A 15627-nucleotide genomic window follows, 5' to 3' on the forward strand; every position below is an offset into this window, starting at 1 on the left:
GAGAGACTGGCGCTTTGTTTGATCAAAATTTTTTCTAAACCTGTGAGACACATCGAAGTGGACACGGTTCGAAAAATTAAGCTGGTTTTCAGTGAAAATTTTAACGGCTGATGAGAGATTTTGAGGTGATTCTGTCGCTTTAAGGACTTCCCACGGAGCGAGACGTCGTGCAGCGCTCTCAGCCGCCGTCGTCAGCCTGTTTCAAGCTGAAAACCTCCACATTTCAGGCTCTATTGATCCAGGACGTCGTGAGAGAACAGAAGTTTCAGAAGAAGTCGGTTTCAGCATTTTATCCGGATATTCCACTGTTAAAGGAGATTTTTTTAATGAAAGACGTGCGGACGGGTCCGCGCGTCGGGACGCAGTCGACGCGCTGCGGCGGCACAGGAACAACACCTCCGTGTTGATAACTATTTGTTAAAATCCAGGCGGCTTTTGATGGCTTTCAGTGGAGTGAGTATATGAGAAATTGTTTAACAGGCAGGACATGTTCCAACATGTCCTTAAGGCTTTCAACAGAGGTGTTTTTCCTGTGGCGGAGCGTCGTGGTTGGTTGCCCAAACACGCATCTCTCTCTGACACCCAAGAATCATTTTGCAGGTGTTGCACTCAGGCGGCATCAAATGCTGGCTTTGGGCTGCCGGGACAGTCATTTGAAAGCCCGCCCCCTCTCATACAAAGTAATGAGTTCCATCCAATCTGTACCGTGACAGGAAGATTCCCCAAACAACATCTTTTTTTTTTCGAAACTGTATTTCAACAAATGCAATAACAAACGAACAAAACACAAGAGCAAAGAGATATACAAGAAGAATTAAAAAAAAAGTTCAAGTTCCTTATGGAGGTGTCAACATTTTTTCTGTGTTCAACAAAATCTGCACAAGTGGCATCGGATGACGACAGCGACCTGGAGGTTGAATTCGACTCTTTCTAGTCTGGTAATTAACACGTTTGTGTTACTTCACAGTCTTGCTTGTGCATTTGCGTTCTTTTTGTGCCATAGTTTCCCCATTACTATAATTACTGTTTAAAAATGTGACATAAAATTCTTTGTAAATTAAAAAAACGCTAAAATAGCTACGTTGTATGCGTTTCGTTTGTGTACGATAATTTCTCCCAAAATACGATAATTTTGAGGTTTTGGTACGATAGTTTCATATTTCATATCTGGCAACACTGCTCCGGTGCAGAAAAACAAGAAGGGCGGGGCAGGCGAACAATGCTGTGCACCACACTTAAAATAAACTGCACACACCTTCACAAATGACACTAACACCCTGCCTTTTCCTCAAATACTACATTTATGTTTGCTGTCTGTCTATGTACTTTTCTGTCACTTTTGCGCTCTTTTTCATACTTTTGCCTCGTTTCAAAAGTCACCGAACGCACTTTACCGTAATATATGCAACATATAGCACACTGTTGGAGAGCACGGGTTCTTGGCTTGCTGTCAGTGTTGAAATTTTTCAGAGTGAGGGCTTACATGAGAACTTACGGTAATGAGAATCAGCGGCGCACTAGTGTGAAACTTCCGTGTTTTTCCTCTGCGTTATGACATCACAGGCTTACGTTTACCGTAATACACCATATATATCATTGGAAAGCCCTTCTTTTTTTTTTGGCAAATTAGGTTGCCAGATACCTACAACTGCATTATTGATGAAGAGAATAGATTATACATCTTGTTTGCAAAAACTTTTTTTTTTTTTTGTTAGCTCCACAAGTATATTTTTTGTTGTTGTCTTGTTCTCTCAGGTGTAGGCCTGTAGAATAGATTCGTGATTTTGGGTGCAATTTTGTTATTTAAGCTATTTGTTTGTTTGCCTACACACTTAATATTGTAAATAAAGTGTTAAATTATTCAGCATTATGTCGTCATATGTTATGTATTATGCTGTACTTGTGCGTCTAATGGTATGAGTGGGTTAGGGGGTGGTGGTGGTGAGCAGGGGGGTGGTATTGTCCCTACCAAAGCTGAGACCAAACCTACGCCCTTGACTGTAGAGCACTGGATGCAGAAAGTACAGTTTATAAGCAAGTCTACACAACACTGCGCTGCTGTACACCAAGCGTCCACAATTCTACACACCAGGGTGACAAATCCTTTAATCAGTCCAAACCTGGACTGATAGTTTATTCATCCTGCTGGACTTTATATTGTATTTTTGTATTGTGGGTTGATCGCAGCATTAAACTGGCCCGTGAGCAGGGGGAGGTTGGCGTTTGGCTGAACTGCCTACTTGGCTCCCTTCAGTGAGCCGAGAGCTGTTCGTCTGCGGTTTTGTGCAGCAGCTCCGAGTTGAAAAACCAGTTCACTGTAAAAACGGTAACTAGTATTTCTTGATTTCATTTAAGTTATCAAATTAAACTGAGTCAGAAATAAAGCTTTCCATTTGCAACCTACAAAAACTTGTCTGCCCAGGAAATTTCCCTCATTGTCATAAGTAGGATTTTCTAAACAGCAGAACAAAGATTATCAACTTTTGAGTAGATTTTTTGAGTGAAGGCGGGAAGCCGTGGGAAACCCCGCAGATGACTGATGTGCGCATGCGCACATTGAACAAGACCAGAAGGACATGCCAGAAGATTCTTGACAGAAGTGGGAGCGTGACCATTTTGCACCAGCAGGTAAGCTACTTAAATGTGTTGTTAACCTTTTCTACAAGCGCCTAACAACATTTCCAGCCTTTGACCTACTTCTGTGCTGAAGTCCGTTTCACACCGGCCCGCTTCGAGTTGCGTTGTGCGCCGTCATGACGACGCCACATGGAAGCAACCCAGTGCTGAGATGAAGTACTTCAATGCCAGAACAGTGACGGACGCAAAGGACGAAGTGAATCAGACACCAAAAATTTTCTGCGTTGAGCTCCGTGCTCTTAAATTCTCTCACAACTGTGTTTAAAAGTCCTGCTCACAGACTGATATCAAGCAAAAAGTCCTGACATCTGCAGTCACAGACGATTTGTTGGCTTGCGCACATGTGAACAATTAAAAGAAAAAAATGGCTGCTGCAGTTCTCACTCTCCGCTCCAACTCTTTCATAATTGTGTTAAATAAAGGAAAAAAGGACATACGTCCTGCAGACTGATTGCCACAGACAGGACATGTCCACATTTATACACGGACGTTCGCGCGCACATTTCTCGGTCAAAGGAGGAAAGATGAGCGCAGACCTGCAGCTCGGCACAAGAACAAATACAAACGAGGAGAGAAATCAGAATGTACAGTGGCGCAGGTCAGATTGTCTGCAGCTTCTCCTCTGCCGCCTCACCCCCCCGACGCACACATGAAACCACACAAGCTGCTCGAAGCAGACCCGGTGTGAAAGTTAATTGTCACATACAAATTAAAGTTATGCTTCATGCTCTGTATTATAAGATTGCTACATTTTCAGAGCTTTTTAAATAAGGGTAAAGGAGACAGAATATTTGAGGAATAATTGTGTGTTGTTAATGTTACATTACTGATAGTATTTATTTTTTCACAATTACTGTATTTTTATCATAGTAACAAAGACAAATATTTGAATTCACGTTTGCATATATGTTACATGTCATGTATGTTATCATGATATAGTATGGTCATAAATAAGTTAATATGATTCCCTACATACTTTTTATGTGTTGTCTTTGGATTTTGGCTTGTTGATGTATTTGGCTCCTGCATCCTTCTGTGTGTTATATGTGGATATTTTAAACCATATTGGCTGTCAGAATAGTATTTCAGACAAGCAGGGCTGCAAGCAATATTGATAAAATTCTTGTGATTTTTTTCATATCAGTAGATATCAGTCCCAATAAGTTTAACCTAATAGTCTAATATGTAATATTTTAAAGTCTTTTCAAACTTAAACTTCCATCAGGTTTTCTTATAAGAACATTCAGAATATATCACAATGTTTTTGACCAAATACCTTTATCAATATTGCAACAATATTGTAGTGATGACTAGGGCTGGCTCAACTAGTCACGACTACGCTGATTATTGAAACCATCGACAACTAATTTAGTAGCCGACGAGTCGTTAATTTTATTTAAAGGACATGTCGCATGTGTTTAACGTCCCAGTTAGCAGCACAGCAAAGTACTAATGATTGTAAATCTCTCTGCACACATGCGCTCATAATTAGTGGTTTCTGATGCTTTTTATTCCTTTCCTGAATCAGGGAAACAGGTGCATTTCCAAAAAAAACATCTCACTCAGCAATTCTCTACGTTTCTCTGTGTGTGATGAAGATCACAGCATAACAGATTCATCCCACACAGAAACGGAGCAAAACGAATCCGTTTCTGTCTGAAAATTACATTGGCCATTTGATAAATCCTCATCTCCCTGTATGACAAATTCATCCTGGATATTGCCTGTTCAGTCATGGAATGTCACACATTGGAGAAATAGAGCTGTATTGTTATTTTATGTTTATAAATTACAGGAACTGTTGCAAAAGTGCTTTTACCAAAACTGATTGTGTCCTATGTGTCTCTTCTGTCAGAGGTGGATTACATGCAGTGCAGATTTTGCAAATTCACAAGGTCCAGTCAAGAGACTCTTCTGAAACATTTTTGCCTTCATCACGGACAAGGTGCACATTGGCCTTGTATTCACACAGACTGTGTATGTGTATTTAAAACATCTGGAGCGTTACGATCACATCTTTCAAGATCACACTCAGTAGTGAAAATCCACAAAAATTCAACATTTCAGTGCGAATTGTGTGATTTTAAGGAGATTTGCAGTGAAAAGACTTTGGAACCATCTTGGACATCATTTAAAGAACCAAGAAACTGTACAATGTCCCTTTCTAAGGTGTACCTTTAAAACAAACATTCGCCCAACCTTCAGTTCTCACAGAAGTCGAAACCATAAAAGTTGTACACTTGAGGATTTTCGAACAATTGCAAGAGCTGTTCCTGAAGATAAGATAATTGAAAGTGAGCAATCTGATAGTGAAGTAGGAACATCAGCTTATAATATTGTGAGACCAGATGAGGTTGAAGAGATTGTAGATGTGGATAGTGAGACACTTGAACACAAATTGGCTTCTCTCTTTCTGTGTATGCAAACAGTGTTGCATGTTTCTCGAGCTGCAACACAAAAGACTGTAGAGGATTTGCATAACCTGCTCTCTTTCTCTAACATTCATACTCTCAGCAGTGTCAAAGAGATCCTTTCAAAACATGAAACTGAAGTAAATGATTGTGTTTTGCAAGAAATTTCTAATGCTATAGTTCAAACTAATCCACTCCTTTTAACAACAATAGAGAAGGGTTCCCTATCTACAGATCACCGAAGAAATATATATTTCAAAGGGCACTTTTCTGTTGTAGAACCCACAGAATATCTGTACAACACAGCTCATAAAAACTTTTGTTTAGATACTTGAGACTTTACTCAGCCGGCAGATTTTTGAACCAAATTGTATTTAATCAAGAAGCTTTATCTGGACCCTTAAGTCTTTTCAAGACGGCAAGTATTACAAGGACAATAAGCTACTGGGACAGCAAAACCTCTATCAGTTTGGCATTATATATTGATGATTTTGAAGTTTGTAATCCACTGGGCACGTCTAGAAAACTTCATAAGATTACTGCAGTATATAGGGTAGTTCTAAATTTACCAGCCAGATTCCGATCGAATCTCAGTTCAATTCAGCTAGCTCTCTTAGGTAAAAGTGTGGATGTCAGTATGGTTATGAAAAGTTTTTTGAGCCATTGATTAAAGATATAAGGTGTCTAGAACAAGAGGGAATTTTTGTTGAAGTTGTGGGTCAGTTTGTTAAGGGCACTGTATATTGTGTAAGTGCCGATAACCTTGGTGCACACGGTCAGGCTTTTATGAAAGTTTTACTGTTGACAACTTGTGTCGCTTTTGTTTGATAAGTTGGGACCAAATTGCAACCACTGAAGTTAATGATTTCCAAATGAGGGGTGTTGATCAACACAATAAATTTCTGGAAGAGCTTAGGCAGAATGACAACCTCCAAAGTATTAATGGGGTAAAAAGGGAATGTGTACTGGGCAAACATCTACTGTTCTTTCACCCAATAACCGGATTTCCTCCAGATGTTTTGCATGACCTTTTTGAAGGAGTCATCCCTTTGGAATTGTCCTTATGTTTGAAAAATCTGATTTCAAAAGGTTTCATTACATGTGATGCATTGAACAACTGCATAAAATCATTTCCCTACAAATATTCAGACAAAGTAAACAAGCCTAAAAAAATTCCCAAAGCAAGCTTTGAAAAAGGAACAGTTGCCGGTAATGGACATGAAAATTGGACACTGCTGCGCTTACTTCCTTTTATAATTGGATGTAAGATACCAGAACAGGAGCCAGCATGGGAGATTTTAATGGACCTCAAGGAAATTGTTGACATTATTGTGTCAGACAGACTCTCTGAGGAAGCATTAGGTTATTTATCTTGCAAACTACTGGCTCATCACCTGTTGCTCACCCGTACCTTTCCAGAATTCAGACTGAGGCCAAAACACCACTTCATCGACCACTACCCACATCTTATTCGCTGCTATGGGCCTTTAGTGGAATTGTGGACAATGAGATTCGAAGCAAAACATAGCTTCTTTAAAAAGGTGGTCCATGACACTCACAACTGGAAAAATGTGCTGCTCACTCTTTCCTCAAAACACCAGCAGATGATGGCATACCATCTGGATAGTGGAAACCTTTTCAAGCCAAAACTCTATGTTGAAAATGTGATAGTGGTCAGAGTTTCAGAATTGGATCCATCACTCAAGCGTGAAATACAGAAGAAGTACCCTCATCTAGACGGTGTGTCTCTGTCTAAAACGATTCACCTGCGTGGGACACAGTATGTGGTGGGCATGATTTTATCTGCTGGGCAATGCAGTGGCCTCCCAGAATTTCATAAGATTGTGACCATTCTTGTCAATGCCGAGGAGGTGACATTCATTTGTAAAAGACTGTCTTCCTGGTACATTGAACATTTCAGGTCCTATGAGCTTGTTGAACACACCATTGCCGACCTTCTTGCCCTGGATCCAGATGTGCTGACGGATTACCACTCTCTAACAGCATACACAGTTGGTGGAAAGCTGATGGTGACCCCAAGGACGTTCCTTCTCCATTAAAGCAACTCAAAATGGTATGTTCTCTCTCATCCACCCTCTTCTCCTCTCCTGTATTGTCCTCTGCTCCCCTTCCTCAGTCGTTTCCTCTTGCTCTTTTTTTCTTCTCCACACTTCTTTCTTCTCCTTACTATTTCTCTTCTCCCCACTCACCCCCCTCTGTCTCTCTTATCTCCTTTCTTCTCTCATTAAGCATTAGTTTTGTGCTGAATGAATTGAAGGTCTTTCCCAAGTATAGGCCAGTTGAGTACAGTGATATAGACTGTGGCTTTATTTTATTTTATTTTTTTTTACAGTTGTCAGCTAAATTATTAGCAAATCAAACATAATCAGCAGATTGATCTGGAAAAAGGTCCTCATTTGCAGCTGTATGGTATTTCGTGTCCACTGTCTTCTAATTAGCTTTGACTATTAATTTTCTCCCACCTTTTCTCTCTCCTCTTTTCAGACTTTGCTACTTCGGGTAGTTCTTTCCTCCAGAGATGTCCGGCGAGTCCACCTTCCTGAAGTACCAGCATCTGTGGGGCAGTTGATTGATATACTTAAAGAGAGACTTGAACTTCCAGGTGATTTCTCACTACAGTTTGAGGATCCAGAGTTTGGAAATGCACTATGCTACTTGACGGCAATATCTGAATTACCATCTGAGCGTGCAGTCCTGCATATAATGTGGAATTGTGATTCATCTCCACTTAACCAATCCACTGCTTCAGTGTCCTCTGCTTCAGTCTCCTCCCAGGACACAGTAAGTGTTCACTCTGAAGATTTCAGGCCTAGCTGGACCGATTCTATCCAGATGAACTTAAACTTGAACTTGCCTCAGAGTGGCCCTCTCCATTTCCTATCCCAAGGTTTTCATATGATGTTGAACTGAAATTGTGTAAGGCTAATGTGATATATGAAAAATCTAAGAAGGGCCTTGTAGTGACAAGAGACATGAAGACAGAGATTTTGGATAAAATTGCACAGGCAGTTTTTGAAATTAAAGGCTACCCCGAGAAAGATGAGCTTGAGTCACTTGCTTCTGCGCTGGTTCTCAAGTATCCATGTCTGAAGGAGCCAGATAGCATCACAGGCTACGAGGGATGGAAAGCAAGTATCAAACACAAACTTGGAAAGTACAGATCAAAGCTTCGTCAAGCATGCTGCAATGAGGTAAATGTAAACAGGAAAAGAAAAGGGAGAGATGAAGAGGGCAGTACTTTCACCCTTAAAAAGCCCAAACGTGGAGAGGTCAGTCATGTCCCAGATCATCCACAACACCATGATGATTCTACTCTTGAAAAGGAAAGAGTTGCTTTGGTCGATGAAATGAAGAAGAAACAAAAGAACATAACAGTCATACAGCAGAAGATGGCGCTGACATTTTCCCTCAGGCGGAGAGAGGTCGTGGCGTGTCAACCTAACCTATCTGAGGTCCAGGAAAGATGGCCTGCACTGTTTTCCTCTGAGGAGGTAAGGCTGTCCTAATCTGTTTAGTAATTCTGGTATTCAAATTAGGCACAAGTTATTACACTAGATCAGAGGTGGACAACTTGTTCCAGAAAGGGCCAAGAGGGTGCAGGTTTTCTTTCTTAGGGAAAGAATACTAAGGCAGGTCACAAAATCTGATTGTTGCAGGTTTAGATGCAACACTGGAACGTGATAATATACATTTGCATATTGATACTGGTTTTTGTGGAGGGCATTTCCATTCCTGTGAAAAAGATGTATTCATGAGAGCTTTTTGAAGTAGGTTTTGCTGTTGATAACGTGGTCAGGCATTGAACATGGTGCAGATTGCACAAGACATCTACCCAGGAATTTTCTGTGCTGAATAAATGCAGTATTTTGTTGATTGTCATGTTTAGATATCTGAAGAATTTCATCGCATCACGAGCAAAGACCTTCTGGGGACTTTCAATGCATCCCTTGACAAATTTGTGCCTGGCCTGCTGAAACTGTACCGGTCTAAGAAGGGAGCTCTTGGTGAGAAGATGGAAGACCTCCTGGATAAACTTGATGAACAGATGAGTGAAGTGCTCCTGTGCCTGGCATTTTTAAAAGAGTATGAACATACTTTCTCATAAAAGAAACAGAAAAAGATGTTGGCGGCAGCAAAAACACATTAGTGGACGTGTCAGTAAAATGAATGTCAGCAGTCATTGCTTTATGTTCGTATTTGGCGGTATTTGATTTGACAATTTTTATTGTAAAAGTAAAGTAAAATTGTTAACATGGTTGCAGTGTTTAGTTTTACACCTTACTGGGTCTGACCTGTGCTTTATCTTCATTACTATAAAGAGTTCTGATTTTGCATTGTGTATAAGTACACTACGTTACTATACTAATTGAAGTGCTTGTTTTCTGCTGGACACTCTTTAGACATCCAACATTGTGTCCCACCGAAAGACAGCAGCACTGAGAGGCCTGCCCATTTTCCTCCGAGAAGATGCAACAAAGGTCCAGCCCCCTCGGCGGATTTTCATTGCGAGGAAATGGGGGAATGATTTGTGCTTTGTTCCATCAGATTTTTTTCAGAAACTGTTAGAGATGCAATTTCTCTGGTTATAACAAGAGCTGGACATCAGCCATTTTCCGGCAGATTTCACTTTTAACGAGATTTTGTCCTGGAAAGCCGCGCAGAGGCTTTGCGCGTCACGACAGATTCGCCGATGGAGCGAGACAAAAAACACCTCCGTTTTGGAGTTTCAGAGGACTAGTTGGGACATGCCCAGCTCTCCACAATTTCTGTTATACTCACTTGACTGGTAAGCCACTGAAAGCTGAGATAGGCATGTCCCAACTTTTCCTCTGAAACTCCAAAACGGAAGTGTTTTTTGTCTCGCTCCATTGGCGAATCCGTTGTGATGCGCGAAGCCTCCGCGCGGCTTTCCAGGACAAAACCTCGTTAAAAGTGAAATCTGCCGGAAAATGGCTGATGTCCAGCTCTTGTTATAACCAGAGAAATTGCACACGATGGTCTTGGATCCATAAAGCAATCCGTTTAGAAATGAAATGGTCTTTTCAGCCTGTCGATCGCGGCTCGGAGCGCAGCGCGCCCTGAGGCACTCTGGGCCGTCCTTAAAGCGGTAGTAACACTCCTTAAACTCTGTGAAGCCCTTTAAAATTTTCAGCGAAAGCCATCTCAATTTTTCGAATGGTTTCCAGCTGCCTGTCTCTAACAGTTTCTGAAAAAAAATCTGATGGAACAAAGCACAAATCATTCCCCCATTTCCTCGCAATGAAAATCCGCCGAGGGGGCTGGACCACTCCTCCCACAAAGCCTCCCCACAGGCGAATGACGCAACCGACAGGCATGAAAAAACTCACGCATGCGCACGAAGGTTCAAGCTTGGCTGACGTAAAAACATATGAATCAAATCCATGTATTTGTTGCATAAAATAAAAAGGTCGGATTGTTTTCTAACAGACCTCGTAATTCCTTATTCCCATGAGATGTTTTAAAGGATGAGTTCATCAAAAATGGAAATATACAGCTTGAGACTCCGACGAGGGCTGTTGCATCTCCTCCACTCTCCCTTATCTCTGCTTTTAACCTTAAAGTCCCTACTTCACCAGACTGTGAATTCCTCAAACTATATTGGATTCTGGATCTATTGGACTACTATTGGATTAACCATGGAATTCATCAGCTGGTCTCTGAATGCTATTGACACCATTTTTTTCTACAAGAAGGTCAGGACCGGGGAATCCTGCCTGCCCAGATGGAACGTACGAGTTCCTGGCGTGTGGCATCCTTGGCGCCGTTCTCCATTGAGGATGTCGAGGATTTAATTCATTTTTGGTCTCATGGCAGCAGGGCTGGTACTTTTTGTCTTAGGTACTGCCCTGATCTACCGGAAAACTGGCAAGACGGCGGTATCAAGAACCACGGGCCCTTGCTTGTCTGTCATGATTAACGAGGTTGGCAAGGCAGTGCATTCTAAGACTGCGTTGACTCTAGAACTCAGACGCAAATTGGATGACACCTTGGAGCTGATGCGTGCCTTGCAGTTGAAGCTGAAGGTTTCGGAGGCCGGTGAAGATTCATAATTGGGATTTGGCTGTTCAAGTGGAACTGTTAAAAAGTGTTTTTCACGGCTCAGCTGCAACACTACAGGCTTATCTAGCCTCAAGGTCAAGTGCCCACTGTTTACCTCCAGAGGAATTTATTTAGACCTTGGTGAGATTATTCGCCTCCATTCTTATCTCAACCCACAAAGACAATAACTGACTTACACATGGACTGAAGCATGCTCCAGTTTCTCCTTTTACCGCTCTTCCTGCCCAGCTGGGCATTGTTGGCAGGTGTTCCTTAACAGATAATAGTTTTGTACAAAACTCATCACAAGGTTGGTGGGTGAAAGCTACTGTGTCATTAATTAAAGAAAAATATGCTTTTTTGTTTTTAAAACCCCCATGAGTCAAATGACAAGCATGGTACAGAAGTTTAAGTTCAAATCAGTACAAATGTATTTTGCCTTTAGTTTTTCTTACCTCTCAATAATGCATCTGTTACTTTTCTTCAGGACACTGACATTTTGGAACCAGTGCTAAACGGTGCATCTGTTGCCATCCTCACCATCCTACAAGATGACGATGCCGGGATGTCTGTGCGAGACCAGGCAGTTGTGTTGGAAGGGGACATCGTGCTACATAACATTCCAGACCTCTCTACTGCCTTGACATACCTCTTTGGCCTTCTGTATGCCCTCAACATTGATTATCCAAAGGAGATGAGGTATACCTTTGAAGCAATTCAGGCCATCTTTTTTGAGCTCGGTGGCTCTCGATGCTCACAGCGCATAAGGTCCCTGAAAACAAAGCTTTTGCTGTGACTGTTAATGGGGAAGCCAGACACGACTTTAACTTGTGTTCTTTAGCCTGTTCAAGTGCTTTGTAGTTGGGTCATGTAACAGACAGAAGTTAAACCCCTTTGCCTCTGATATAATCATTTGACAGTTACCAAGAGTTGCATATTTAGTGTTTGAACTGTTGATATTCATTACTGTTCAAGTAAAACTAATGTATGTTTGTAAAAAAAAAAACCTTCATCTCTCTTTCAACTGGCATAAGGATGAGGAGGTGATGGAAAGTTTTATTTTAAAGTGAACTGTTCTTTAACCCTCCTGTTGTCCTTGGGTCAAGGAATGAAGAAGAAGGAAGGAAGGAAAGGAGGGAGGGAGGAAGGAAGGGAAGAGGAAGGAGGGGAGAAAAGAAGGAAGGAGGGGGAGAAGAAGGAAGGAATGAACAGTCAAAACAGAATGGGTATTTTGACCTGGTTGGACAATATGAAGGTTAAGTGGGTAAATCTTTATTAGAAATATCAATTGTAGTCAGAGGAATCTATGTTGACAGTATATGGTGAAATTTTGTCATGCAGTATTTTAAAAGATATGTTGTAGTGTTGTCCAGTTCACAAGAAGCACTGAACTGGTGTTTTACTTTTGTTGCTTCCCTGTTCATTGATTGTAAAATTTCTAAGGACTTTTAACTGCTCTAGTTTATCATAGTTATGCCCATGTAAAACTTCAGTGTCTGGCTACACAGCCAATCATTTGTGGCACTATTTTATTTAATGTGTAAGTCACTAAGTTCAACTTTTACAAGACAGTCAAGGTGTGTGTGTGTGAATGAGTGACTGTGTTGCTGGACACTTTTTTCCACATACTTTGTTTTTCTTTTTGGTTCTGAACTTTAATTTTAACGTGTCTGCTGGAGTGCTCGAAGTACCCAAAAAAACAGAAGCCGGCAATACTTTTTTACAGAAATTGACCGGACTACCTGTGACATTATGTTGTTGTTGAGGCACTGTTCAATCAAATAAATAAGATTTCAGATCATATTCAGTTGTGCTTTGTTTTATTCTGTATCTATTGAGCATATTTCAAATATAATTACAGCAACATACATTTTCCTTTATTTATATAGCTAAATTTTCAACTCACTGGAGTAAGAATTGTATGATTATTCAACAAGAATATCTGCATTTGGTGAAGGCAGAAATACATGGCATTGAAACTAGAATTTCTTCGTTAGCCTTCCAGGATTATCCTAATTAGGTGAACAAGAAGATCCAAGTTGGCAGAACTCTAGTCAGAACGTGTAAACCTTAGTTAAGTCAACAACAGTAGGCAAAAGTTGAGAAAACTCAAATGTCTTGCGTCATGTTGCCTTGATATTTTGCGTTTTCTCAACTTTTTCTTTTTTAGTGCTGTTTCTCAACCTGCACTAAGCTTTACAAAGACATTTTTGCACTTTTTTTTTCTTTTTTTTTTTTTTACTCTGAGCCCCTCTGTGTGCCCTCGCAAAAAACACCTGAAGACCTGTGACACATACCAACAAATACTAATGCTTTTTTTTTTTTTGATGTAAAAAAAAAAATCTTTCCAACTTGTCAATCTGGTCATGCTTTCTCCATAAATATACATTATCCGTTCTTCCTGCTCGAACAGCAATCCAGGGGTGAATCCAGATGGAAGGGGGGCGTGGGGGAGCGGGGCCCCCCACAACAACCCTAGATGGTCCACTTTTAAAGACATTTTTTCATACTAATAATTTCAGAAACTAAAATGTTTAGAGAGAATTTAAATGTTTAATAGTTACATTTATAAATGATGTAGGTTAGAAATGGTAAGTTTTACTATTACAGTGCTGTCATCAGTTAAATTTGAGGTCAAAGATTTAAAGACACTGTGTACATGCAAGTCTTTACTATTTTAAATTGATAAGACACTGATTGCTATATTTTTATGTAAAGATTTTTTTTATGTAGAACTGATTAAAACCAGGGCCATTTTTGTATCCTGCATATTTAATGAGCTCATTTATATATGGTATATAATTACCATAAAATTAAGATGGTTTACCTTTTTATATGGATGATTTCTTTTCAGCTGGACCCAATTCCACATAGTCATTGTAAATCTATCTTGTCAAAAATATCGTTTAAATGCTTCGTGAGTGATGTAAGATACTCTAATTTGCATATTCAGGATGGCCACCAACTGCCAAGAGAGTAATGAGAAAATTGTAAGTCTGCTGTACAACCCCAATTCCAATGAAGATGGGACATTTTGTAAAATGTAAATAAAACAATACAATGATTTGCAAATCCTCTTCAACCTATATTCAATTGAACACACCACAAAGACAAGATATTTAATGTTCAAACTAATAAACTTTATTGTTTTTGTGCAAATATTTGCTCATTTTGAAATGGATGCCTGCAACATGTTTCAAAAGTACTGGGACGGGGCAACAAAAGACTGGGGAAGCTGATGAATGCTCAAAGAACACCTAACTGGAAACAGGTGAGTGTCATGATTGGGTATAAAAGGAGCATCCCCAAAAGGCTCAGCCATTCACAAGCCAAGATGGGGCGAGGATCATCACTTTGTGAACAACTGTGTGAAAAAATAGTCCAACAGTTTAAGAACAATGTTTCTCAACATTCAATTGCAAGGAATTTAGGGATTCCATCATCTAATTAATTTAATTTAATTTAATTAGCTTATAATGCGCCAAATCACAGCAAAAGCCGTCTCAAGGCGCCTTACATAAAACAAGTCAACATAAAATTGAATAAATAATTAAAAATGAATTTAAAAAAATCAAATACATAAATAAAAACAGAAGTACAAGAATAAAAGAAATAAAAATAAAAACTATCCATAAGAAAGAGAATAAAATAGGTTTTGAGCCTTGACTTAAAAATGTCCACAGACTCAGACTGCCTCACGGTCGCAGGAAGACTGTTCCACAGGGTGGGTGCACGATACGAAAAGGCTCTTTGACCTGCTGACTTCTTCTTCACCCTGGGAACACAGAGAGGTCCCGCATCCTGCGACTGCAACGCCTGGGCCGGCATGTAGAGTTCCACCAGATCAGCCAGATAAGATGGCGCCAGTCCATGAACAACCTTATAAGTCAATAAGAAAACGTTAAAATCTGCTCTCACAGAGACAGAGAGCCAGTGCAAAGATGCCAAAATGGGTGTGATATGTTCAGACCTTCTGCTACGTGTCAGAATTCTGGCGGCAGCGTTCTGAACCAGCTGAAGACCCCTAATGCTGGACTGTGGTAACCCTGAAAATACAGTCCATCTACAGTCCATAATCAGAAGATTCAGAGAATCTGGAGAACTTTCTACACATACGCAGCAAGGCCAAAAAACAACATTGAAAGCCCGTGACCTTCGATCCCTCAGGCAGCACTGCATTAAAAACCAACATCACTGTGTAAAGGATCTTACTGCGTGGGCTCAGGAGCACTTCAGAAAACCATAGTCAGTTAACACAGTTTGTCGCTACATCTACAAGTGCAAGTTAAAACTCTACCATGCAAAGTGAAAGCCAAACATCAACAACATCCAGAAATGTCGCCGCCTTCTCTGGACCTGAGCTCATTTGAAATGGACAGACGCAAAGTAGAAAAGTGTGCTGTGGTCTGATGAGTCCACATTTCAAAATTGTTTTTGGAAATCATGGACGTCGTGTCCTCTGGACAAAAGAGGAAAAAGATCATCCAGATTGTTACCA

At 40.4% G+C, this 15627-nt stretch overlaps 1 protein-coding gene across 3 annotated transcripts; it reads left to right on the forward strand.

The window, feature by feature from the left end:
- The first annotated feature begins 869 nt into the window (after positions 1-869).
- Positions 870-12433, forward strand: LOC117506035. 3 transcript variants are annotated; one of them, XM_034165570.1, is made up of 6 exons: positions 870-938; positions 4493-4582; positions 6970-7122; positions 7554-8560; positions 8956-9152; positions 11617-12433. In XM_034165570.1, exons 4-6 carry the CDS (start codon positions 8042-8044, stop codon positions 11642-11644), a joined length of 744 nt encoding a protein of 247 aa, XP_034021461.1. In that variant the 5' UTR covers positions 870-938; positions 4493-4582; positions 6970-7122; positions 7554-8041; the 3' UTR covers positions 11645-12433. The 3 variants fall into 3 exon arrangements, 2 of the variants coding, with proteins under 2 accessions (XP_034021461.1, XP_034021462.1); XM_034165571.1 differs by lacking the exon at positions 4493-4582 and having other exon boundaries at positions 882-938; XR_004559345.1 differs by lacking the exons at positions 870-938; positions 4493-4582 and having other exon boundaries at positions 4595-7122.
- Positions 12434-15627: the final 3194 nt, after the last annotated feature.

The sequence above is a fragment of the Thalassophryne amazonica genome, unplaced genomic scaffold, assembly GCF_902500255.1.
Source record: "Thalassophryne amazonica unplaced genomic scaffold, fThaAma1.1, whole genome shotgun sequence".
Classification (NCBI taxonomy): domain Eukaryota; kingdom Metazoa; phylum Chordata; class Actinopteri; order Batrachoidiformes; family Batrachoididae; genus Thalassophryne; species Thalassophryne amazonica.